The 24,614-nt window shown below is 37.9% G+C and overlaps 1 protein-coding gene across 5 annotated transcripts in view; it reads left to right on the top strand.

The window, feature by feature from the left end:
- The window catches only part of LOC143365286 (uncharacterized), a 77,130-nt gene that overhangs the window by 26,989 nt on the left and 25,527 nt on the right, over positions 1-24,614 (top strand). For all 5 annotated transcript variants that reach the window (XR_013084523.1, XR_013084524.1, XM_076805331.1 and 2 more), the window contains 2 exons: positions 11,573-11,790; positions 21,040-21,203. Coding sequence is in view for 3 of the 5 variants with exons in the window: in XM_076805331.1 (XP_076661446.1) it covers positions 11,573-11,790; positions 21,040-21,203 (382 nt within the window). In the remaining 2 variants the exon portion in view is untranslated. The remainder of the gene's footprint in view (positions 1-11,572; positions 11,791-21,039; positions 21,204-24,614) is intronic.

The raw sequence follows: 24,614 nt of genomic DNA, 5'->3' as shown, positions 1-24,614 counted from the left end.
ACAACTGCAATTACGAAATTAGCAATAACTATTTTGAGCTCGAATCACTCGCTCGGAGAATCTCTGTACTTCGATGGAAAGCGATGCTACTTTTGTGAATTTTTTTTAAACTGAACTACTAGAGACATTGAATTTAAATTTTGTAGATTTGTTTAACAATCTTTATAGAATATATAGGAATTTTTTAAGACACACATCACAGCCCTGTCCAAAGTTATATTAGGTTTTAGCAGAACACTATCAAAACACCTTTGAAAAATCTTTCTATTTTGATAAAAAATGTTTGAACATTTTTCTAGGCCAAACTGAAAAGTACATTGGCTTTAAATTTTGTGCATTTGTTTATAAATGTTTGATGTATATACTGTAATTTTTGATCACACACATAATAACCCTGTCCGAAGTTACAGCATTTGTATTAGTCTTAAAAAATGTCAAGGTAGAGAGACCAGTACAGGTTCGCATTTATTAAATAATTTAAATATTCAACACTCGTTCGGGACGTTTCATAACAAACGATCTCGCTCGCTATGTTAATTACAAATGAAAACGGATAAAAAAATATTAAAACATTTAGTTCCCGTGAAAGCAACAGTTTCTTTGACAAAATTTAGGCTGTAACGCGTGGGTGAATTTCATTAGCGCATAAAATATGAAAATAATTCGACGAGAAATGAATTGAATTTTCTACAAAGCATTTCAGAAGAATTTGCATTAATCACTAATAACAAATTTAAGAAAAAGCGAAACTAGTCGATTAATTTCTATTCTTTGATCAACCCTTAGCACACAAAGGATTGAAATAACTAAATACAATTGGCAAATGGCATTCTTTTACCTTTTTGTGGTCGCAGTCCAGGGCCAAATCGCTGTTCATATTCAAAGGTTCGCCAGATTTTTTACAGGTCATCTTGATCAGACTTTTGCCATAGTGGTAGCCCATTTTGAACACGTTCCTCGCGCTCTTCCCCAGGTCCGAGTAACTCGGCACGCTCATGATGCATCAGACGATGCGAATAGGTCAACGAACGAATAACGAAATAGGGGCCGATCGGATTATCTGCAAAAAGATAGCCATTTTTACGATCCCAGTTTTTCAGTTCTCGGTGAAATGATTGAAAATATCGAAACTGGCTCGGATGGAACATGTTAACGGGCTCGGCGAGCTTCGCGGTTTATTGCGAATGCAGGCATAGTAATTTCGTGTCGGGAAGTTCGAGTGTAGGGGTTAGGGGAACGTTTACCAGATTGCAACGTCGATGGGACGAATCTCGGCGACGATCCATCCGACGGTTTGCAACATCGCCGTCCTTAACCTTCGTCGAAACGGTGGATCGCTCGCCGAGATCACGGGGGATATATCCTAGTCAACAGATCCTACTTATCAGTTCTGACAGGGATTAGTCGATAACACGGCCACTGACGTTTCTCGCGATTAGGACGAATCATTACGATCACTACCGAGCCACGTCGTGGAAGGCGGCGATTTCACAATGTTGTGTCCGGTCTTCGAATTTGTTTCGTTCGTGATGAACACTGGCGCATTCGGTCGTCCTCGTTTTTTGGTCATTAACGGAGGAAATTAAGCTCGCTCGTAAACTTCTCTGACGCGTACGCGTTTATTGTTCTCTTTCGATTCACTTTTCTATTCCATTAAACAACGATTTTCAGATTATTTTTGGAGACGTATGAAATCATGAATTAACCCCCTGGAGAAAATATTTTTCTTTTTCTACTATTTTATGATTACGGCCGTCGTTTTACTAAACGAGATCGCAATTAATGTTACGATAACTAACATTCGAGGCTACTAAACTTCTGTGACACACTAATATTTATTTTTCTCCCTCAAATTTATTTCTTTGTTGCATTAAACACGATTCCTTCAGATTATTTTTGGAGAAGTAGGAAATGATGAATTAACAACCTAGAAAATCTATTTTTATTTTTCTATTATTTTATGATTACGGCCGTCATTCGAGGCTACTAATCTTCTCTGACACACTAACATTCATTTTCTCCCTAAATTTTATTTCTCTGTTGCATTAAACACGATTCCTTCAGATTATTTTTGGAGAAGTAGGAATTGATGAATTAACAACCTAGAGAATATATGTTTCTCCTTCTATTATTTTACGATTACGGCCCTCGTTTTACTAAGCGAGATCGCAATCAAAGCTAGAATAATTAAGATTCAAGGCTGATAAACTCCTCTGACACACTGTCAGCCATTTCTCTCCACTAATTTAAATTAGAAACGATTTTTTTTCGAAGGGGTATACAGTAGTGGATTAACCCTGTCAAAAATATATTTTTCAGTCTTTTTCTATTATTCTATAATTATGACCCATGTTTTACTGAGCGAGGTCGCAATTAATCCTGGAAGAATTAAGATTCGAGATTACGAAATATGTCTGATATGTACTCGTTTATCCTTCTTGTAAAATGTCCCTGCTAAATTGGAAACGATTTTTTAAAGTCACTTTTGGGGGAATATAGGGCAATGGATAATCCCTTCGAATAAAATCTTTTTCAATCTTTTTCGATTATAGCGTAATTACGGATCTCGTTTTCGTAAGCGTGTTCGTAATTAACGCCGGGGAAATTAAGACCGGGAACCAAGAAATTTCTCTCTGCTCATACTCATTTTTCTTTCGTAAATATCTTATGTCTTTGCTGGATTGAATACGATTTTTTAATGTCACCTTCGGAAGAGTACGGGATAATGAAAAATTCCTTTGAATAACATTTTTTTTAAATTATTTTCCGTTGTAGCGTAATCATGCTCCTCGCGTTCCTAAGCGAGATCGTAATTAATCCCGGAGGAATTAAGGCTCGGGACTAAGGAATTGTTCCGTGAACGGAAAATCTATTTAGTTCAAATATTTACTTCGTTAGCAATCAATGTCTGCGATGACTTGGATAATACAATCTTTTTCAATGTCTTTTATTAATAACACGATTACTCGCCGAACAAGACCATCGATTGTGCCAATTTAAGTGCGTAATTATCGCGATATCGAAATCGATTTCCCAATTGCCGACAAATTGCTCCCGGGACGCCTATTATTTCCCACCGATTAACTGGTTTTCAGATAGCCAATGGGAGGCTTAAATTTTCGTTACACGTGTAGACGGGAATTTGATAGAACCACGATAAGAATAAAAAAAGGCGCAGCCATAAATTAAACAATATATTTTATTCGCTCTATATCTATATATATAACTGAATTTATAATTTCAATAGATATCAAATAAAGAATATGAATAACGCGTGATATTGGACGAGATTGGAAATAATTCTTGCACGATTATACAGAAGAAAGTGTGCTGAACATATTTCATTTTGTAAAATTCCACGATCTCTTCTGTCTTAGAAGATATACTGAACTAATGGATAAAGTATACTGAGGTATCCGAGAACCTATACGCATAGCCGCACCGACTTTAAACAATAATACCTTGTGATATGGAACGAGATGGGAAATAATTCTTACATGATTGTGTAGAAGAAAGTATGCTGAAAATACTGCATTTTGTAAAATTCTATGGTCTCGTATGATACAAAAGATATTGCTTGCAAAGTCTTGAGAATTTTGAAAATTTTCTACATTGCATTTGGCATAACATGTTTAATACATTATGAATAGTAATTTTTAATCGGCAATGGTAATTTACACCTTAAAGATAAGACTTTCATTTAAAAAAACAATTGAAAGGAAAATATTAAAAAGGATCGTCAGGGCATCTCAAAGAAGAAAAGCAATTTTTTCCATGAGAAAGGCTATCTTCAAAACTTCCAACTTCAACCATTTATTACAGTAATAGTATTTATTAAATTTTATTAATTTTTTCATTTTCAAGGTTGATGGATATTTAGAAAGCAATAAGCATTCAACATAAGACAATATGAGACAGTTGATTTTTTGGCAAAATGTCACTAAATTTCGCGTTGTAATAGGCATGTGGAGCAGCTCTAGCGTAAAATATTAATACTTCCGGTAAGGCAGTTTCATTGTGTACAATTTCATTCGCAGTTGTCAATAATGTGAACGACGTTACTGGGACACGATCGTGGACATTTACCCGGAGGGTTTGTGACAATCGAATGACAGCGCACGAAACGGGCAAACGGCAAATAATTAATATTTATATTTTATCGGGATCGGGGGAGATCGCAACGCAAATTCCCGTTCGATTCGAGGAACAGCTCTCGTTGCAATAACTACGTCCCCTCTCTCCTCCCGGGTAGAATGATTTGCTCATTTCGCGTGCGTTGATGTAGCAGCACGTGCGCCATTTTATTTACAGTGCCGGCGAAAAGACTCGGTGCGTTTCGAGCAATTGGTTTTGCGGACGGTCGCGTGTCGGCTTAAATCTCTGATAAATTTATTTCGCGCGTTCGTGTCGCAGGTTCACGCTTTCGTCCACGTGCCTGGCCGTTGCGAAAATTCTCACATTTTCATTCCCCGCTCGTTGCTCGCGTTTCTGATTACAATCTTCGCCGGAAGTCGGGACTCGCCGGCACCGAGATCGTATCTTCGTTACACTGATCGCTTTTACTCGGAACCTTCGTGACAACCTACACCCTTTTCTCGGCAATTTACAGGGAAATTGTGTCGATAAATTTTCCCCATTTTTCATACATAACAGTTTCAATAAATAAATTCATAATTTTATCTGGACATTTCATCGAGCACTTCTGAAGACTTTTGTGGGAATGCATACGTCGCTGCAGTCGATCTTTAATACAAAATTTCTGTACACATTATATTATATATTTATATATTTCTCTACACATAATATATAATACTAAACTAAACTATAATACTTTCATTATATATTTCTGTACACATAAAGCAAAATTGGTGCAAAAGAATTAACACGTTGACTGCCACGTCAGTCACATATGACTGACAGTGATTTTTGACTGGGTTTATAAATTCATTTTTATTATAAGATATCCAGATGAACCGAATTTTATTGAAGTCTTTTGAATTCAAAAGGGTTAAGACAGCATCCCCTATAATATTAGGGGGACCCATAAGTAATCAATTATTTTGAAATCTAAAACAAACTTTGTAGTAAATTCATTTCTTAATTTATTATATAATCTCCATCATTATCAGGGACAGTTTGCCATCTTTCCTGCAAATTTTCAATCCCCCTGTCATAGAAATCCAGAGTTCGTGAAGCAAAATATGACTCAAGGTGCCTCCTTACATCTTCTACAGAAGTGGATGTTTTATTTCTTAAATAATGCTCCAGAGATCTGAAAAGATGATAGTCAGAGGGAGCAATATCCGGTAAGTACGAAGGGTGCGGTAAAACTATCCATTGCAATTCTTTGATTTTTGCCTGAGTGAGTTTCGCTGTATGGGACCAGGCATTGTCAATTTGCAGTATTACACCTTTTCTGTGGACTAAAGAAGCCCTCTTTTTCAATAGTTCTGAATACAGTCGTTGTAATTGCTGACAATACAACTCAGCAGTAACTGTTTCTCCAGGTATCAACAACTCAAAGTGAATTATGCCACGACAGTCCCACCAAATGCACAGCAACACGTTTCTACGTGATAAGCTAGGTTTAGGGGTTGATATTGCGGTTTGATTTGCAGAAAGCCGTTGCTTGGAACGCTTTATATTATCATAAAGAATCCATTTTTCATCTCCGGTAACGATTCTGCTAAGAAATGGATCTCCACGAAATCTGGATAGCAATGAAGTGCAGATTGATCGACGAATATTCTTGTTGGTCTCAGATAATTGATGCGGTATCCATATTCCTTGCCTATATGCCTTTCCCATTTCGTGTAGGTGCCTTTGTATAGTTGACCATGTGGACCCAAGGCTTCTCGATAATTCTTGTATACTTAATTTTGGATCAGCTTCCACTAGAGACTTTAGGGTGTCATTATCAAATTGAACTGGTCGTCCACTTCGAGGCCTGTCAGAGAGATCATAATCACCAGCAGCAAACCTTCTGAACCAACGTTGACACTTGTTGACCTTCAATACATCTCCATAAACATCGCAACTTTTCTTTGTTGTTACCGTTGCATTAAATCCCGCATGAAAATGAAAAAGTATGCAATGACGAATATGATCCTCGGAAGGTACGGACGCCGCCATTTTATTACAGGGTTGCAAAAATAATGATACTTTTTAGAATATTTTGAACACATGCTACTTTATCGAAAACTGTAAAAGAATACGTGTTTCCACTTCAACGATCGGTACAGACTAAAGGCAAAACAAATTCTTTGCAAATAATTGTCTAATATATTTTAAATTTCTAGTTTCTTTGGCTTCATTAATTAAATTACTCTGATTTTGTAAGAATCTCTGGGGTTGATATTTAACACTTAACGTGTTAAGCAATGGATAATGAGAAATTAAGTTTTATAAAATACAGTAATATTGAACGATGTTTACGTTTGTCTTACGCGAGTCACGTTAAAATTGTGTAACAATTTTTTTTTTTTTTTTTTGGCGTCTTGTGAAACGCTTGAAAGCACATGTTTTCATTTTCCAACGATGTTCGTAAATAGAATTCTTAAGAAGTAACTTGTGACCTGTATTATGCGATACGGTTTCTAAGAACTTATGCCAGCGGTGGTCATCCTTTTAGTTGATATATTTCGCGGCCTCAATTGAATCAATCTTTTAAACGTCCTATGACCCAATAAGGACTCTGTAATCTTCGAGGCAGACTTACGAACCGGAGATTAGGGTCAAAGTGAATCCCGTTGCATCGAGACAACCATTATGCGAATTAGCTCTGGCATCGCTGCGAACTGACGTCTCGCGTGTCAGCCTAATTTCCTGTGACGCCTGCTAGCAACATCAGCGTTTCCCTTTTATTGTACAGAGAAATTAAACCATCCAAATTTTTAACGAGACTTGGCATTCTTTGTTAGAACAGAACAAAATTTAACATTACCTAATTGTACAAATAAAAAAGTGATATTCAGTACTGCAACTAAAATAACAAATACTCGACAAAAATGTACTTAAATTATACCCAATCGTATTATCTTATTTATCTCCTGTTTCAAATAACGAGGTAACACATTCATTAAATCAAATTAACATAATTGAAATTAGTTCGAATAATTACGATATTCAATATTCGAGTAATCCAATAAACATTTCCGACACTGTAACCGATCACGAGCTAATCTACACTGTGGATCTTTATTCGAATTCTTATCTTCACATTCGATTTTGTGAAAACTATAATAACAAAAATGTGTTTTCCATCGATTAAAAAATTCTTTAAAAGTAAAATGTGAACTTGAATAATTCTTGTTAACGTAAATAGTTTCTTATATACATTTCCGAATACCATAAATACAGAAAGCTTATTGTCTTATTTCCGAGCTTCGAGTTCGCTAAACCTTTAAGCCCTATTTTCTCGAAACTGAAACTTGATAAGAAGAACTCCGATTCTACATTTTCGGCGCAGTTTTTACCGTAGATCATGCCACGAATAACTGGGATACTCCGTACAAGCGGTGTCCCAAAGAATTTCGATAAAAATCGCGCGGGTCACCGATGGATTCGAGTAACTCACTGTGCTTGGTTCCGAACTAAGTTCTTTCTTTCGGGGCAATCTTGTCGGGCCAGTTTACTCGAAAGTTTCCCGAACCCTGTATGTACGCCAAAGTCAAGCAACCGAGTGGAGGATCCCGTCGGAGGAGACACGAATGTCCGAAAAATGTTCTAAAGTTGCAATTCTCGGATTCCGTCTGCTACAAAGCAGCGCTCAGTGAACCCTTCTGTCAATAACGGAGTACACAGGTATCTTTTTAACCCTTTGCACTCGGAACATGTTACATAATTTTTTTCGTTTTATGCATATGAAACTGGTTACATTTTTTTTATGAATTTAGCCCTCCAACGGCAATACGGTTTGTTACCAACACGACCGGCATTAAGGATCTTTATTCTCGAACTTAAATTTTTATTGTTTTCGACTTTTTAGATTTTTTGACTTCAGAATTTTGGTTATTGACATAAGAGTTGAAGGGTCTAGCAGGACAACCATGGACAATCGATCTCCACGCCGATTTTCATTTTTTTTTTGTCTGCTAAACCTATTCTGTAAAATTTCAGATGTCTACCCTTTCATTTAATATAGGGATGAAAAGTATGAACGCTTTACCTTCTATTTTCTCAATTACTGCTCAAGATATCCAGATGAAACAAAAGCGAAAACGAAGCTGCAAACTAGCTTTATTCGTGATTATTTTTTCAAAATTTAAAATCAGTTATTAAGGGTTGAAAAACATTATTTCTCAAGGGTGGTTTTCACAAACGCCGCTTTGAGTCACCACTTTCCAAAAAATTGGAAATAATGTTCTGTCACGTAACTGTAGTGTGTGAAAGTTTCAAAATGGTCAAATGGGTGGAACATTGAGAAACGCTCCCCTGTAATAATTCCACATCCGGATCCCAAACTTTCCAAATTCATGAGACCGCTATCTCCAATTCTCTTCGCCCTTCTCCATCCTTTTACTCGAGAAACCCGTTGATCTGGAGAACGTGGACGAGAAATCTGTCGGACGTCATTGTTAGGCTAGAGTCGATACGATAAGCTCGCTCCTCCGCGACGTATTGAAAGATCAATCCTGATGGATTCCCGTGAAATCTTTCGGTTCCCATTGTAATTCGGTTTTTATCACCGGCTGGATTTTCTACGTTCCCGATGCACTCTCTCGCCTTTGTTGCGCCTCACGGGTTCTTCCGGATATAGCGTTCACATCGATAATGTAACCTGCCTGCTGAGACCTAGAAAGACTTTGTCCTTCTGTATCGGAGTCGATGGGAACCAACATCCACGAATTTGTTACTTAAGATCCTGCGGAAAAGATAGAATTCATTTTTGTGACCGGATCTTGAGGCTCCATTGAATTACTGTGAAGTTGCCGATGGCTCGATGTTGATATTGTTCTAATAAACTAGCGAGGGTTGTAATCTTTTCACATTGCTCTACAAGAATCCTTGTGATCGTCTCAAGAAAATATTCAGGCTTATATTTTCTTTGATACTGCATCTAATAAAATATTAATATTTTGCCACAATTTCTTTAAATTAAAAAAAATGACTGCACCTTCGAAAAATGAAATTCACTCAACTGAATGCGTTCGCAGCTTCCGTCTGGAAAATTTTTAAAGATACTACACACAGAACTACATCAGAAGCTCATTTCCCTCGTAAAAAGCATCACCGTGGTCGCGATAATATACAAGCGGAGATATAACATTTTTTTTTACAGTGTTCCGCATAGTAAAACAGTGTCTAAAACGCATAAACGTCCAGAATCTAGCGATCGCGCGTCGCACAAAGATACAGGCGCAATAAAACACTCGCGAGGCACACCGTGAAAAAGAAGCGGACATCAAACGCACGTGTTTACTGTTCATCGACACGTACCTTTCATACGGCATTGTGTGCGGGAGCACAAAGGCTTCGAGTAACAAAGAACGCCTGTTATCTTTTGGTATATTTATGACAATACGTCGCGAGCAATATTAGAGACCCGTGTGCCGTTGTCGTCGACGCTGGGAAGGAATCAATAAGGCAATTTTTATCGCAAACAAGCCGGGCAACGTCGTCTCGAAGCCTTTATCCAGCCTCCATCGCGAAAAGCTCGGAGCTCTTTCCTTTTCTCTGGACCCCGTAGTCTTATGAATCATCAATCCTGCTCGGCAAAAGTTCTTTTGGTGGCTGGCATACAATTTTGTCATTTTTATTGCGAGTTACTGGAGGCCCAGAACGACCACAGAATCGTTTATGAATTAATTTTGCGAAGCTTAACCCTTTGACGTACGAAGACATATCAAAAACTTTCAAACACATCATGCGTTTTGAAGTTGTTCATGAAAAATATTGTTTAATATTAACAGCAAATTGTAAACATGTTGGTTTAGGTTTAGCAATTCTTGGCCTATAATGAAGTGCACAGAATCCTTCGACCGAGGAGAGTTGGCAATTCGTTAATTCCCCCGGCTTTGGTGCCGCCTTCTCGAAACAGTTCACGCGGAATGAAGTTAATGATAACCCATTCGCTGATGCAGAGCGGTGTACAGCCACCGCCGACTCTCGTAACTAGCGCATAAGTTTCTAACTGTGATTCACCGTAGTTGGCCCACTACTCTCTGAACAATTCGACGAATTTCTCGTAAACGAGTCAACGAGTCAACGAGTCAATGAGTCAATGAGCTTTCGATACTGTTCTTTCTAGTTTCAAGACGGAAACTTTAACTACGATGACATAACTATAAGGAGACGCTTCTTTACGCGTGGAAAGTTTCAATAGGTAGTAGAAAATCCCAGTGACATTAGGAGAAATCCTCCAGAGCTGTTCCCATGTGTTCGAACGGACAGAAGCCATAGTAAACAACTCTGCTGTGAAGCAATGCTTTGACCTAGAAGTGTCTGCACCTTATTTAAACCAAATGGAAAAAATCTGTCCTCCCTACAAAATCGAGTAATAATACCATTATAAACATTAAAGCTACCGGTACATTATATAGTAACATAAAAATTAAGAAGATTTCCCTCTTGGATCATTTCTAAGAAAACTGGTTTTACGATGGCGATCATGCCTACAATTTTCTTCGATAAGGAGACGAAGTACCATTAAAGTGATCTTGATAAAACTGCTATAACTTTGAACAGCGTCATTGGCGTCACATAAAATTCATGTATGCTCTCTAGAGGTTCATAAACAAGATCGCATAGATTCAATCCGATACCTTTATTAGGTATACTACAAAAAATGTCCGAACATCTCCGTTCATAAACAACGCAATTCATCAAAGCGCAATGACCTCGTCCTGATTGAATTGCTATAACTTCGAAAAAGATCATTATTATTACATAAAAAAATTCCTGTACACTCTCTAAAGATGCCCAAACAATATCACACAATTTGAGCACAATACGTTTATCAGATTGTTAAAAAAAAAATGTGAAAGCTTCAATTTCATCGAACCAAATAAACCTTGTATTAAATCTTGATCGAACTGTTATCATTTCCAACAGGATGATCACCCTTCCACGAAATAAATTCCTACACGCTCTCCAAGGATGCCCAAACAATATCACACAATTTGAACCCAATACGTTTCTCAGATTGTTAAAAAAAAATGTGAAAGCTTCAATTTCATCGAACCAAATAAACCTAGTCATAAATCCTGATCGAACTGCTATAATTTCCAACAGGATGATCACCCTTCCACGAAATAAATTCCTATAAGCTCTCCAAGGGTGCACAAACAGAATCTCGCAAATCAATTATCCGACATACTTACTAGTTTCGTTGAAAAAAAAAATGTGTAAGCATCGCATTAATTTCGCGAAAGCCGGAAGAACGCTCTTCACAGATCACTCTCGGTTATATTTTCGCCGATGACCAATCACGAGGGTCGTGATCTGCTGAGCGTTGCTTATATAGAGAAAAAGTGTTTGTGTGGGACAGATCTACGGACATTCGTAGAGGAGAGGGATGATGCCCTTTACGAGGAACCGTATCAATTGACAGAGTTAATTTTTCCTGTTGCAGCCGATGCTTGCTGAAACGAAACGCGGCGGCGCCGGTAGGGCCGAAGAGGGTGAAACCGAGGATGGCGTGGAATATTACAGGCTGAGATCGTTTTCTATAACAGCGAACGGGGTCTACAACCTCGGCGATTCGTTGAAGAGCCGCCGTAGCAGGAGCATCAACAGTGTCACATCCTCCGGCACTAGCTGCAGCAGCACCAGGGAGGCGAGATTGCTCAGGTGAGAATTAATTAACTACCGGCTAACTGTTTACCCGAACCTGTCATCTCGCCTTACCGAGCTCTACGCGTCGCTCTGTCGTGCTCTGTCCTTGCGCTCCCTCGATTATACTTGATCATTTTCGATGCACGCCTCGGCGACCGGCTCGTTAAAAATTAGGCACGCAACGATGACCGTGTCACTCCCACGATCACGCGAGTTTTGGATCGAGAATATTTACTTTAGCTCCTGTCACATAAAATCATAGTGATCACTAGACCGTGGGTAGTTAGGCAAAATGCACGTTTTTCTAGTGGAATTGCAACGAACTTAAATAATTCATTTTCTTTCATAACATATTGTGTACTAGTGATTGTTCCACAATTTTAAAAAAATCTTATAGCTAAGAATTTCGTAACGAATTTTTCAATAGCAACAGCAATTTCAATCGCGGGAAGTAATGTAATCTAATAATTTCTCGGGATTTAAAAAAATATTTCAAAAATATATTGTCTTCGTGGCACAGTGAGAAATTTTCATTGAGGATCTTCGGTGATCCTGATGGCCAGTGAGTTGATTTTTGTTTTGAAAATTGTGTTACTTCGTTGGGTGTGTGGATTCTTTATTAAGGAAAATAGTTCAGTGAAATTTTAATGGAAGGTGTAATACAATTTTTAGTTGAGGAAAATAATATGAATATTAATTTTTGTGAAATGTCGAATGAATAAATTTATTTTAATGAAAATTTAAATTGTCGTAAGCAGAAATGTGAAACACGTGGCATTTCAAATTTGGCGCCACTTATTTTTTCAAATGCAACAAGAACGTCCAGAAAACAGCAACTGAATATTAAATTACAGTTTTTTAAAGATCTAAAACTAAATATTTTCTCCGGTTAGTTTCGAAAGCACTGTGCATAAAATAGAACATCCATTGAACATCGTCGTTAAATAAAAAATAACTGATACTTGGCGAACTATAGAGGGAATCTAAAACAAGCAAGTAACAAACCTGATTCACCGATGAAGCGACCGCGTGGGAAAGAAATTAACGACACAACTTTACCGAGTGGCTCCTGAATAAATAAGCACGGAAAGTTTGAGGTCATTGCAATTATTCTCCAATGTAACTTTTTTTACAAAACTTGCATGGAGGAAAAGGCGATGTGCAAGTGCATCGTGAAATTTCATTTCAATTTTTTTAATTGGAATCCAGTCGCTGGAAACTCGACAATAGACCTCAATTTAGTGACGATACCAATTAGCTCGCTAGAGTATAGTTTATAGTTTATTATATGTACAGTGTTTCCAGTTTGTCGTAGTCGACTAAATTTCACAGTAATTTGTGTCATTCTGAATTCATTGCGATATGTAAATTCGCAACGTTTTGCATATTAATTAGAACAATCCGTTCACTCTGTGTCGCGAAGTGACGATTGCGGGGAATATTGTTCATTTTCCTATTGCAAAAAAGAAATGAAGAAGATATTATTTTATATGTTGACGAGATTGAAATGCCCAGGCACGTTTTTATTGTAGTCGAGAAAGATTTAATTAAAACAGTGTAAAAAATGTCTGTGTGTGACGAGTAGGTATCTAAACGAATTACCAGAAAAGAATTGTAACGCAGAAAGTGCCAGGAATTTAAAAAAAAAATTGCTGAAAACCTTGCAAAAATAACTCGGGGGCTGTTACTGCGTGGTCAAGTCTAATACATCTTTGTCCCGTTGCTCGAATATTTCGAACGAGATTGTCGAGCGAAAAGCAAAGGGAAAAGCAAAGAGAAAAGTGAGAGGGTGGTTTGCGAAGAAACAAAATCAAGGGAATTGAACCGCGGCTGGCACGGAGTCAAAAGGTTTCAATTCCCCCGGGGCGTCGAACCCTGCGCGAGCGCGGACTAATTAAATTCCATACCTTGAACGCCGGAATCGCGCGAAATCGGCCAGGTTGCCAAAACTTAGCACTTACCTTCCTCCCACGGAGTAATTAGCGGCGCGGACGTAATTGCCAGCCAGCCGATTACAGACCGCGTTCAGGAACGTGGGACGATACGAACGATAACAGCCGTACAAACAGTACCGTGGGTGAGTCAGGATCATCCAGTTTCTAAAACGATCCCTGTTTATAATATTTTCGACTAACCTTTGCTTTATTTATATTCATCTCTGAGCAGAATAAATGGGGCCTTTAATATGCAGTGTCATTTTCTTGGTGTGGCATTTTGGAAAAGGACACACATGTTCCTGATAGAAGATTTATTATTATGACTTCGTTAAGACTCGATCTCAGGTTTCACTCCAGTTCGTTGGAATTCAGGTAGAAAATGTGAAACATTAGATTAAATTACTATTATATTATTTTAGACTTATTAAGCCTATTAAAAAAAAAGAAAATCTGTTTCACTCCAGTTTGTTGCAATTCAGGTAGAAAATTTAAAAACATTAGAAGAATTTAAAGATACCGTTATATTACTTTCAACCCATTAAGCCGATTAAGAAAGAAACTAAATTTCTGTTTCACTCCAGTTTGTTGCAATTCAGGCAGAAAATTTGTATTGTGGATAAAGATCCGCTGTGTCTGTGTATAATATAAAACGAAGTTTCACGGATGGACCAAAATGGCCAAGAGCTGTCACGTTGCCATTGTTAGCCCAGGGGTTAAAGAGATTAGAGTGGCCTCGTTCAGCTTTCTTTTTCGCGATTCTCCCCTCGTCCGACTCGCATGATCTTCCGCCGCGGTGCCCATCGTCCTCGAATCCCGAAAGGTTATGCTGCGCGAGGGTGGGTGGATTGCGGCGAAACAAGATCTAATCTCGGCAAGTGCTCTTCTGCGGGGAAAAATTGCGAAAATTATGAAGAACGTCGAGCAGGCGGCAACCGTGTGGAATGCCATCGAGGTGTAAACGCTCGGTGAAAGCCGACCTGCTAATCGACCAATCGAAATCGTCCCCATTATCTGCCATTATCGCGAATTATCGGCCAATTTGTTCATTGGCCACTCACCACCTAATACGCAGTCCGATTCACGAGGAAGATTTCGCACAGACTCTACGAAACCAGTCGAAAATAATTTTATTAACGCATTACTTACCCATTACTATTTCAGTGAAACTTTCAATTATATGAAATTACAATTCACGCCTGAGAATTTAAGAAAAAAAGAGTCTGCAGCAATTTTTGTATTTTCTCGGGAACACAATCCAATCGTTTTTACCGGGATTATTTTTTAAAAAATTATTTTGTAGTAAAGGGTCATCGAGAATCATACTACAGTAAAGTCTTGATCTGAGCCGAACGCAGCTACACGATCTTAGTCAGTTCGCTTATCCCCTCCACTGGGGTGCCTCGGTCGCCGAGCAGTGTGAAGTGTAAACATGCCGCGTAATCCAATACCGCGTCGGGTATATCGGTGTGAACCACTATCAATCCAATTAAAAAACTTCTTTATTTTTCATTATTTTTGTACGGGACTTTCAACAACTTATTTGTGGCATTTTTCTGATTAAAATGACACTAAACACGATATAATTTGACCTGTATTTAGTGGTTTAATCGACGGTATGTAGTGTGCCTTCGTGTTTACACGCGCTGTCCTTTTCTACGTTCGGCGCGGTCGACGCGGTCACAAGAAAATAGTAGCCCTACACGATCTATGTCTCAGCACGGACCCGAGGATTGGGTTTAAATCAAGACTTTGTGTAGGTAATGGTATTCTTAAAATCTTTTGGTGTTTAATATTTATTATTTAGATCAATTATGGAATAGGTAAAATACAAAACTGTGACGATGTTTGAATAATTTTGGGAATATTGTTGTATTATTTTCGAAATATTATTAAGATGAGTGAAAGAGGAAATAAATTTTGATTTAACTTCTGTGTCTTACAATAGACTTACACAAATTTTATTTTAGTCTACAAGTTATTTAAAAAGACCACCACAGTCTCTCGATGGTTTTTAATATATGGATTTATATTAATATGTGGATTTTATGCACGTTTAATAAACCAGAGTAGATAAAATAGATAACACAGTAAGACGATTATTTAAATTCTTTTAATCCTCCTACAACTTTACATTTCATTTTTATTTTCATACAAATTTGATCCCTACTTAAATTATTCTAAAGAATTCGGGTAAAAAGAATGAATATTTGCCACCTGTGTCTTGCAACTAATAAAGATTGTACTTTTTACTACTGCATAAACATTTGCACTCTAAACTTTATCGTAATATTGTCAAGATTTTATTTGGTAAACACTTTTAGAAAATAGTAAAAATTACGAGTACTAAAAATGGGAGGAGAATAAATATTTCGTTTTTTGAAGCCGCGTCAAAATATTTCGACTTTTCGATGGTTTTCCACTGTTCGAACCACTCGTTCGAGCTATGATTTTTCGAGGGTAAAATTTTCCGGTTCTCTCTCTTTTTTTTCGAACACATTGAAGTGCACTTGCCGCGGCACTCTTTGATTTGTATTTTGCAGGGAATGTGAAAAGAAGACACGGACGTGAAACGTGTTTCTGGAAGACTGCTCTGTTCACCGAATCAAATTTTTATTTCTCGGTAGAGAGAATAATAAAGAATGTGTACCCGGGAAAATGGTAGGAAACTTTTCGGTTGCTGAATATTCTGTACGCTGAGTGGATCGATAAAATTGTTGTTGCTCTTGGAAATCAGAGAAACGGAAAAAATACGAGAGGAATTTGTAGAATGCCTGCTATTTTCCGACGAGGAAACTCGATTTTTCGTCCCCGTGACGACTTCTTTTGTGGCAAATATTTTTTGCTCGACACTTTTCACCTCAAAACGAAAGATTTTAATCGGTTCACCCTGTACATGCAGTACGACCATCGAACTTAATTACTTCCCTCGCCGCGCTGTGATCTCATTAAATTCGCGTGCAGCATCCTAAAAGGAGTTCAGATACGTCGATAACTTCAAATAAAATATTGAATATAAAAATCACAATTTTAAAAAATTATGGGAATCGAATAACTGTTGATTGCAGACTTAAAAGCACGAGTAACATTATTAAATGTACGAAGAATCATTGTTCTGTTTCGTTTAAAAATCATTTTATGTTTGATTAGAACGTAAGAGGATCGTTACTAAAATAGCCGCTCTTTTTTTATTTTAATAGAGAGCGATCGTTCAGGAATGGAAAATCGTGTTTCGGTCGAAAAACTTGATATCGACGAGAACGCCCCACGCTGTCTTTCGATATCGCGAGATTACGTTTATGAAATTCCCAGCGAACATGAAAGTAACAACTCTCGAAAGCGGCGACTGAAATATTCCGTGGAACGGCAGCATATGTAATCAGCCAGCCTGCTTTAAGCGTGCTTATTCCACTTGCCGCGACATTTCAGACCCAAGGCCATCGAAATTTTCGCTATCCACCGAAACGTTATATCACCATATAACGCGACAAATTGCCGGATAATTTTCAAAGCTAATGTCAAACGTCCGCGGCTCTCGATATTATAACGTCGGAACAACGGACACGATTCAGAAAGTGGAAACAAAACCTTGCAACAAACAATCGCGTTTTCTAAAGTCGCACAAAACACGAGTCATCCTCTTTATCGCGGTCGGGTCCTCTCTGCAGGTTTTATCTGCCTGCCTGCCGTTTTATCTTTCACTTTTATGAAACTCAAGTGACCTTCGTACGAATATAAAATGACGTCAGCTGAAGCCTGCATGAAATACTGATAATACGAGGACTCTTCTCCACCGGTTTTCTGGCCGGTTTTAATTTACCTTTTTTCCACTCTGCTCGCGTAACTATCGCGTTCCCCAGCTAAAAACGAACCTGAGCGATAACCTCCATGTTTTATCAATCACTGTGCCCTCCTCGTTCTCGTTGCCGTGGAAATTCGTAAATGCTACCAATTTTCAGTTCGCAGAGTCTTTCGACTAATCCATTACGAAGGATATTCGTTCCTTTCGAATTTACCCGTGCATAATTTTCAAGGGAATACAGTCAAACCTGTTTTTGTGCGGTAGATAGAGACCGCATAACAGAAACCGCACAAACAAATAATTTTCTACAACATATTAAAGAAAATTTTTTTATGCGGCGGAGAGCGATCGCATAAAAAAGAATCTCACTTGGAAAATATGTCAAAGATTTACGAAATAGCGAGAAAGTGCTTTCCAAACAAAATAAATAATTAAATTACACATGGAAACATTTAAAAAAAATTTAATTTCTCATTCTAAACATGGAGAAATGTTCAAAATGCACATAATTCAATACTACTCGTCGTAGTCCAAAACGCGCATCTTCTTGTGAGGAGAACATTACAAGGGTGTTATAATACCGCATGAAATAAAATCGCACAAAAAAAAATCGCATAGATAAGGACCGCACAAAAACAGGTTTGACTGTATAATTTGCGATATTAAATTTGATGTTATTGTGGTCGGCGCAGCAAACCATGCATTTTCGTAATAAATCTGTTTAAATACCTTTTTTTAACTTGGACAATTCTTTTAAAAAGCTGCCCTTAACAGGGTTTCATTATCCTTGAATACTGAGGCCACTAACAAAGCAATTGTTACATTTTCTTATATACAGAGTGTCCCAAAAATGTACTTCCTTGAAAAGGCTGATTCCTGAGGCGATTTCAAGCACCTTTTTCTTTTACCAAAATGTTCTCCGCAGCTTTGTTTTCGAGTTATTAACGAAAAACACGGACCAATCAGATCGCGGCTACAGCGGATGAATTCCGGCTTAGCCAATCCAACGCTACACTCAGCGTGACTGTTGCCGTGCTCTGATTGCTCCGTGTTTTTCGTTAATAACTCCTTAACGAAGTCACGGGTAACATTTTCGCAAAGGAAAAAGTTACTTGAAATCACCTTGGCCCTTTTCAGGAAGTACTACATTTTTGGGACACCCTGTAGGATTAGGCACGATAGATGATTGCTTCTTATTTATTTGTGTGTTGGTTGCTTTAGAAAAAAATGAAGCGTTGGATCTCTAATAGCGAAGTAAGCAGACTCGCGAGTTTTCATGAGTTCGAGGAGACATATTGCGAGCATTTCGAAGCGGACAGGAAGTTCATTTCAGTTGGCAAAAGACCCCTATTTCTAACAAATGCCAGGGTTTTCCACTAGTCTCTACAATTTTCCGCGTGACGTACACCGATTTCCTTTCGGCTTTGTTTCCCTTCGTGGTTGTTTCATGAAAGATTTACTCTGCTTAACCCTTTTCGCTCGTATGTCACCTTTCACGTCACGGTCGCTAGCGTAAAGCCGTAGGGTCCGATAGGGATTAACACCACATGAACAATTCATTCATTCACTTTTCTCTTTTCCATTTAGTTGCTTTTATTTATTACTTCTATACTTACGTCATTTAGGATCGTGTCAATTACCGAATAAGAATTATTTTAGTCCTACCACTTTGCTTCTTTTGATGAAATAAATTTCTTTTTTTACAAGGTTGTATTGATACTATTTCTGCTTAGTAGACTTGCGAACAGAATTGACAATGAACTCAACGATTTTTATTTTCTTTCTTGTATTTCCAGGAACAATAATTATGTTAGTTGCTGAACAACAATCGTAGTATCTACTTCCATTTCGTTTTGTTTTATCGGGCAAACAATTTCTTTTAAGAAGGCATTGTATTATTCTGTCCTCCGACCTGTGCAGTATTCATATCCTGCGTAGCTCGAGGCATAAATAACTTCCCTCCGAAACACGGAACAATACGTAAACAGTAACCAAACAACAAGAAGTTACGCAAGAAATTAACATTTTCATCAACGGATTTTCTATTCATACATCTACATCTAAATTGACAAAACGACCTTTCTAAAAGAAAGGCACTGCTATACAATATTATTCCACCAGCTCGGCGATGGCGGTCAGGTAATTACTTTTTCTACACGGACACTCGTCATCCTCGACAGCGTGGGAGTTATCATCGTTTCATTCGAATTTGTCACGACCTCTATACATACATAATCAAGTATTATAGCATTACGAAAACAAAGTGCGTCTGCCGCGGACATTTAATCCTAAAGTGGACCATGAAAGCTGACTCGAGAGGTGCAATAACTCAGTCGTTTCATTTAAAATCGGTTTATGGCCGTTCGTTAAAACATCCCGAGATCCGAGTGAACAAGAAACTGAAAATTGTGAAGCCGAAGAGTGAAAGCCTCAAACCTTTGAATTTTATTGTTCGTGTTGCAGTTCTAAATGGAGATTCCAAACATTTTCTTAATATATTTCTCATGAAAGATTCGAGGCTTTCACGAACGAACGTTATGCAATTCTCACCGTCGAGTGTAAGCCTGAATTGCAACAAACTGGAGCGAAATAGAAATTTATTTTCTTCCTTAACACATTATCCTGGCAATTATTTCATAAGTCTACGGACCATGATGAAGAATTTTAATAGATCATTCGACGGCAATAGTAATTTCGGTTGAGCTTCACCTCAGGAAACCAGAAATTTTTAACTTATTTTATGCAATCCTGTAGATTTTGCCGAGGAAATGCCGAAAATCCAAGTTTTAATCTTAGGAGATCAGCAGTTCAAACGTTATGCGTGTTTAAACATGCCCTCTCCGCCCCCCGCACGAACCTAACCACGCCCAACCTCCTCGCGGCTGCGCTCATTGGACGATACTCGAGTACATACCAATATGGTCGCGCCCTTACCTGCGAAAAACACTAAAAATCGCACATTTATACACACGCATAACTTTTAAACTACCGATCTCGTAGGATTAAAACTTGGATTTTGGGAATTTTCTCGCCAAAACCTGCAGGATTACATAAAAAAAAGTTGAAAATTTCTGGTTTCCTGAAGTGAAGTTTAGCTCAAGTTCCTTGACTAAATGGTACCTCCAGTTCGCAATGACGTTTCATACAGAAAACAAAGGAAGTAAAATGCCAGGGTATATTAGTCCCCATTTCCAACAAAGAATTTCACAACCCTGCCTCTGAATCCTTGGAATCCAAAGATTCGCGGTTTGCCGTTAACGGGGGCTGCATGAAGCACAAAGCATGGCTCGAGATTCGAGTTCCACGACCTCGGCTCTCGCATCATTCCATTTTTTCGCCGGCGGGTAAGGAACGGCGCGAAGGGGCTCTCGAGAATGACAAAGAAATACGTGCGCAGCTCTCGCGCGAACTCTCCTCGCGGACTCTTTTTGTCTTTTCCGAGGGGACCGGTCGATATCTGGTTCCGCGAGATCTCGTGGCGGAAGCACAGACAGAGATTTCCAACGGGCTTTCTTTTTTCTATTTCAGCTTGACATCGCAGCTTTCTGGCATGGAGGCCGGCGAGGACACGAGCAACGAACGAGTGGCCACTTACAAAGTCGGCATGCTCGGCGCGTCAGGGGTTGGCAAGACCGCCCTCGCCGCTCAATTCACCACCAGCGATTACATTTGCGCTTATGACACTTCCCTCGGTGAGTCGGTGCACATTTATTTCTCCTTTCGATTCGCGGACCAGGTCTTTCCGCCATTCTTTAACACTGCCGCTAATTAAAACACCAATTACTCCGTGTACGTTGCCAGCAAACATAATTAGAGGAGAACGTTGAATTCTTATCAGTGCCAAGAATAAACATTTTAAAACCATAGTTAAACAATACTGCTAATAATAACACTGTGAACATTTTTCTTCTGCAAGGTACACAACACATACATGATATAAGTATGACTCCTCAATTTATTTCGGAGACAATTACTCAATGAAAAATTCTAATTTCTTTTTGTATATAAACATATACTTTGCAGCTCTGTGTTTTAATTTTTTGAAGTCGAAATGTTATAAAATGGCAAAGTTATTCGTTTCTACAGAAATATACTAGCTAAAATATATTAAGGCTTATATATTAAACATATTAATTATATTTTAATATGTTAAAATATATTATTCCTTATAATGATATAAGGATTTTCAAAATGTTTAATTATTGTCTAAATGGCAGCAGTTTGAAGTGGAAAAATCTGTTCTCACTACAGAATCAGCTTCAAACGCTAATGAAAAATGTGAACCTACATTATTAGGGTGGTTCACCCCCTTAATAAATATAGCAAATGGTTAGGATCTAAAAATGCAAGGAGGTTGAAAGAACACTTTCCGTATCATACATCTCAACTTTAGAGTTTTTGCTTCGCTAAATTATTTTATCTGCAAATATAGATGTTTCAACAATTCCTAAACACCTCGACCTAGACATTTCGCGAACGTCAAAGCGTGGAGTTTCCCCCGTCACCTCCTCGCCAATTGCTCGTCTCCTACCCCCTCTTTTGTCCCGTGGAATTGGCAATTTCAAGAGTGCAAGTGGACCTCGGGAATCCCTTTCGCAGCTGCTTTATTTGTTTTGAAATTTAGACGAGTCGGAAGCAAAACGGCCGTCTCTTAACTTCTATCCGTAAATTAAATGAAATTCTGCTTTTACCGTGAAACGCCATTTATGTGTACCACCGCCGCTAAGTCTTTCCTCGGCGTTTCCCAGGCTGATTCGATTATCTCGGAATTTTTCGTCCTTTTTATTACACCGCAGATACCCCTCTATTTATAGAAAAAATGATCGGAAGAATTTCCCTTCTACTTTCGCCATTTTAAATTGTCATTCTAATGAGAAAAAAAGCGGCAGTGGACGTGATTTATGAAGCAGCATTCGGGATTCACATGGAGAATTCTCTCTAAATGATGGAAGCTCCCGATCAGTCAACTCTGCAATTTTTCTGCAAAATATTCGGGAATATATCACAAAAGTTATGACAGTTCACGTCTCAAAAAATAACAGGAGCCATTTATCTTTGAATGCTTACACGAAATGTATGAGATTTTTTGCTAGAATATCATTGAAACAACTTTTAAAAACAGCACTTATTCAAATAATGTATCTACTAATCGTGTGTTATTCGTTTTAAAGAAAAACATTGAACCATAAATTTTAAAAGAACTTCCGAGATAGAGTTTTAAATCTGAAAACGAGACAAATTTTGTCCCCTACATGTGGGATTATAATATTATATTAATGACCATTCAATACAATATTATATGATATAATATTGATTGACCCAGTATAATGTTAAACTTCACCTTGGCGACCCAGAAATTTTTAACTTTTTACTATATAATCTTGTACGTCTTCACGAGAAAATTCCAAAAATCGAAACTGTAAGGCGAGGAATTTACTGGTTCGAAAGTTATGCGCGTTTAAAGTTGAGCGATTTTAACACGCGTTAAGCGCAGAACCTGTATCTATAGACTTTAAAGTTCAAGCTGCAAGTAACTGCAAGTTTAACGGTGAAGTTAAGCCTGATATAATATAATATTAATGACCAATCAAAGAATTCAGTTTAATAAATATCCTCTGTCGAGCAACATTTTTGCAAAGGCTACTCTGATTAAATAGATTCCATTGCATAACGAATTTCATTAATAAATGCACAGAGTACAATTTCTCCCGTGATATTGTTATCGATGGTGATTCAATCCCAGCTCGTTTCATCGTGCCCTGCTAATTAATACGGAATGCTTCTTGCAATGTTTCCAACCTGATAATTTACGATACTTTCTCACAAACCGAACGTGTTGCGAGCCAGTGGTTATTAAACTTGGAATAATTTCCTGCGGAACGAAGTTAAATTTCCTGTCGGGTCAAATTCAACAGTTTCGAGATTTCACGAACGTCCGACGAAGTTTATTCTCGTGTTACGAGTGTTCGAGAATGCTTGATACTGCTGTTAGGTTTGACAGCGTGAAAATGGTACAGTTATTGCTATCAGATTTTGGTGAAAAATATTTCCCCATTCGCTCGAATCCTTCGAACGATTACTATGGGTTCCATTATTAAAGAATATATTACATGATGTTCAATAAGCAACAAATCGCGCTTAAATTGAAAATAAAATACAACCTGCACAAAATTACGTTCTAAAATAACAGTTTTCTTAATCCATTATTTGCAAGATGGTGGATACCTTGTTTTTATGAACTGCGTGGTCTTTCTTCAAGAAAGGTTTTCTGAAGTCTTTGCAAATCGAGCATAAACATTTGCAATCACACGATAGTTAAATCACTATTATTCTGCGCATTTCAGTGAATTTGCATTGTACAAAAACTCATGAATGTTTTCCATTTTATCCAGTATTTGATTTGCTGCATCCTTTTATGAAAATATTAGAATATAAATTACTGTATTTTGCATCGGGATTACGGTATTATTTGTTCGCAACGAAATAAACTGAAAATTCATTTGCTTCTGTTCCTTCAAATATGTATTACAGTCTCTCGTGGCATTTTCCAATCCAGGATTTGCGTCCCGAGATGATGCCAGTTAAAGATTACATGTCCGTGGCGCGCAGTTCAACTCCCGGGAGGAGTCGCAGTTTGTTTTTTCTCTTGGTATTTGCATATTTGCAAGCAGAATGAAAGAGACCGGAAACGTCCAACAATTTCAGAAATTGTGGAAAATGCGTGACACGATAGACGGGACGAGAATGAAACAGTTTCGAGCCGAGACCGTAATTGTTGTAACTAGACTGCGGATTCTATGCGTTTAATAAGTGAAACATGAAACAGTGAAAATATCAAACAATTTGAAAAACACGATTATATTGCCTGAGGCCTAATAAAATTATTAGGAGAAGGAATATGTAAATGTCTATTATTATTTATTTATTGCTTTAGACGATATAAGGTTTATATAGCATGAAGATGTTTATATTTCTTGCAATTGATTTGGAAAATTTTTTAAGGTCTTATTTTAGAAATTCCTCCAAAAAAGTTGTTTTTTATCTCTGGTTTCGAGATTTCCGATTGACTTAGCTTCCAGATTAACCGCAAACTGAAATTTTCG

The sequence above is a fragment of the Halictus rubicundus genome, chromosome 2, assembly GCF_050948215.1.
Source record: "Halictus rubicundus isolate RS-2024b chromosome 2, iyHalRubi1_principal, whole genome shotgun sequence".
Taxonomy (NCBI): Eukaryota; Metazoa; Arthropoda; class Insecta; order Hymenoptera; family Halictidae; genus Halictus; species Halictus rubicundus.
The sequence above is the reverse complement of the archived record's forward strand: the minus strand, read 5'-3'. Positions and strand labels throughout refer to the sequence as shown.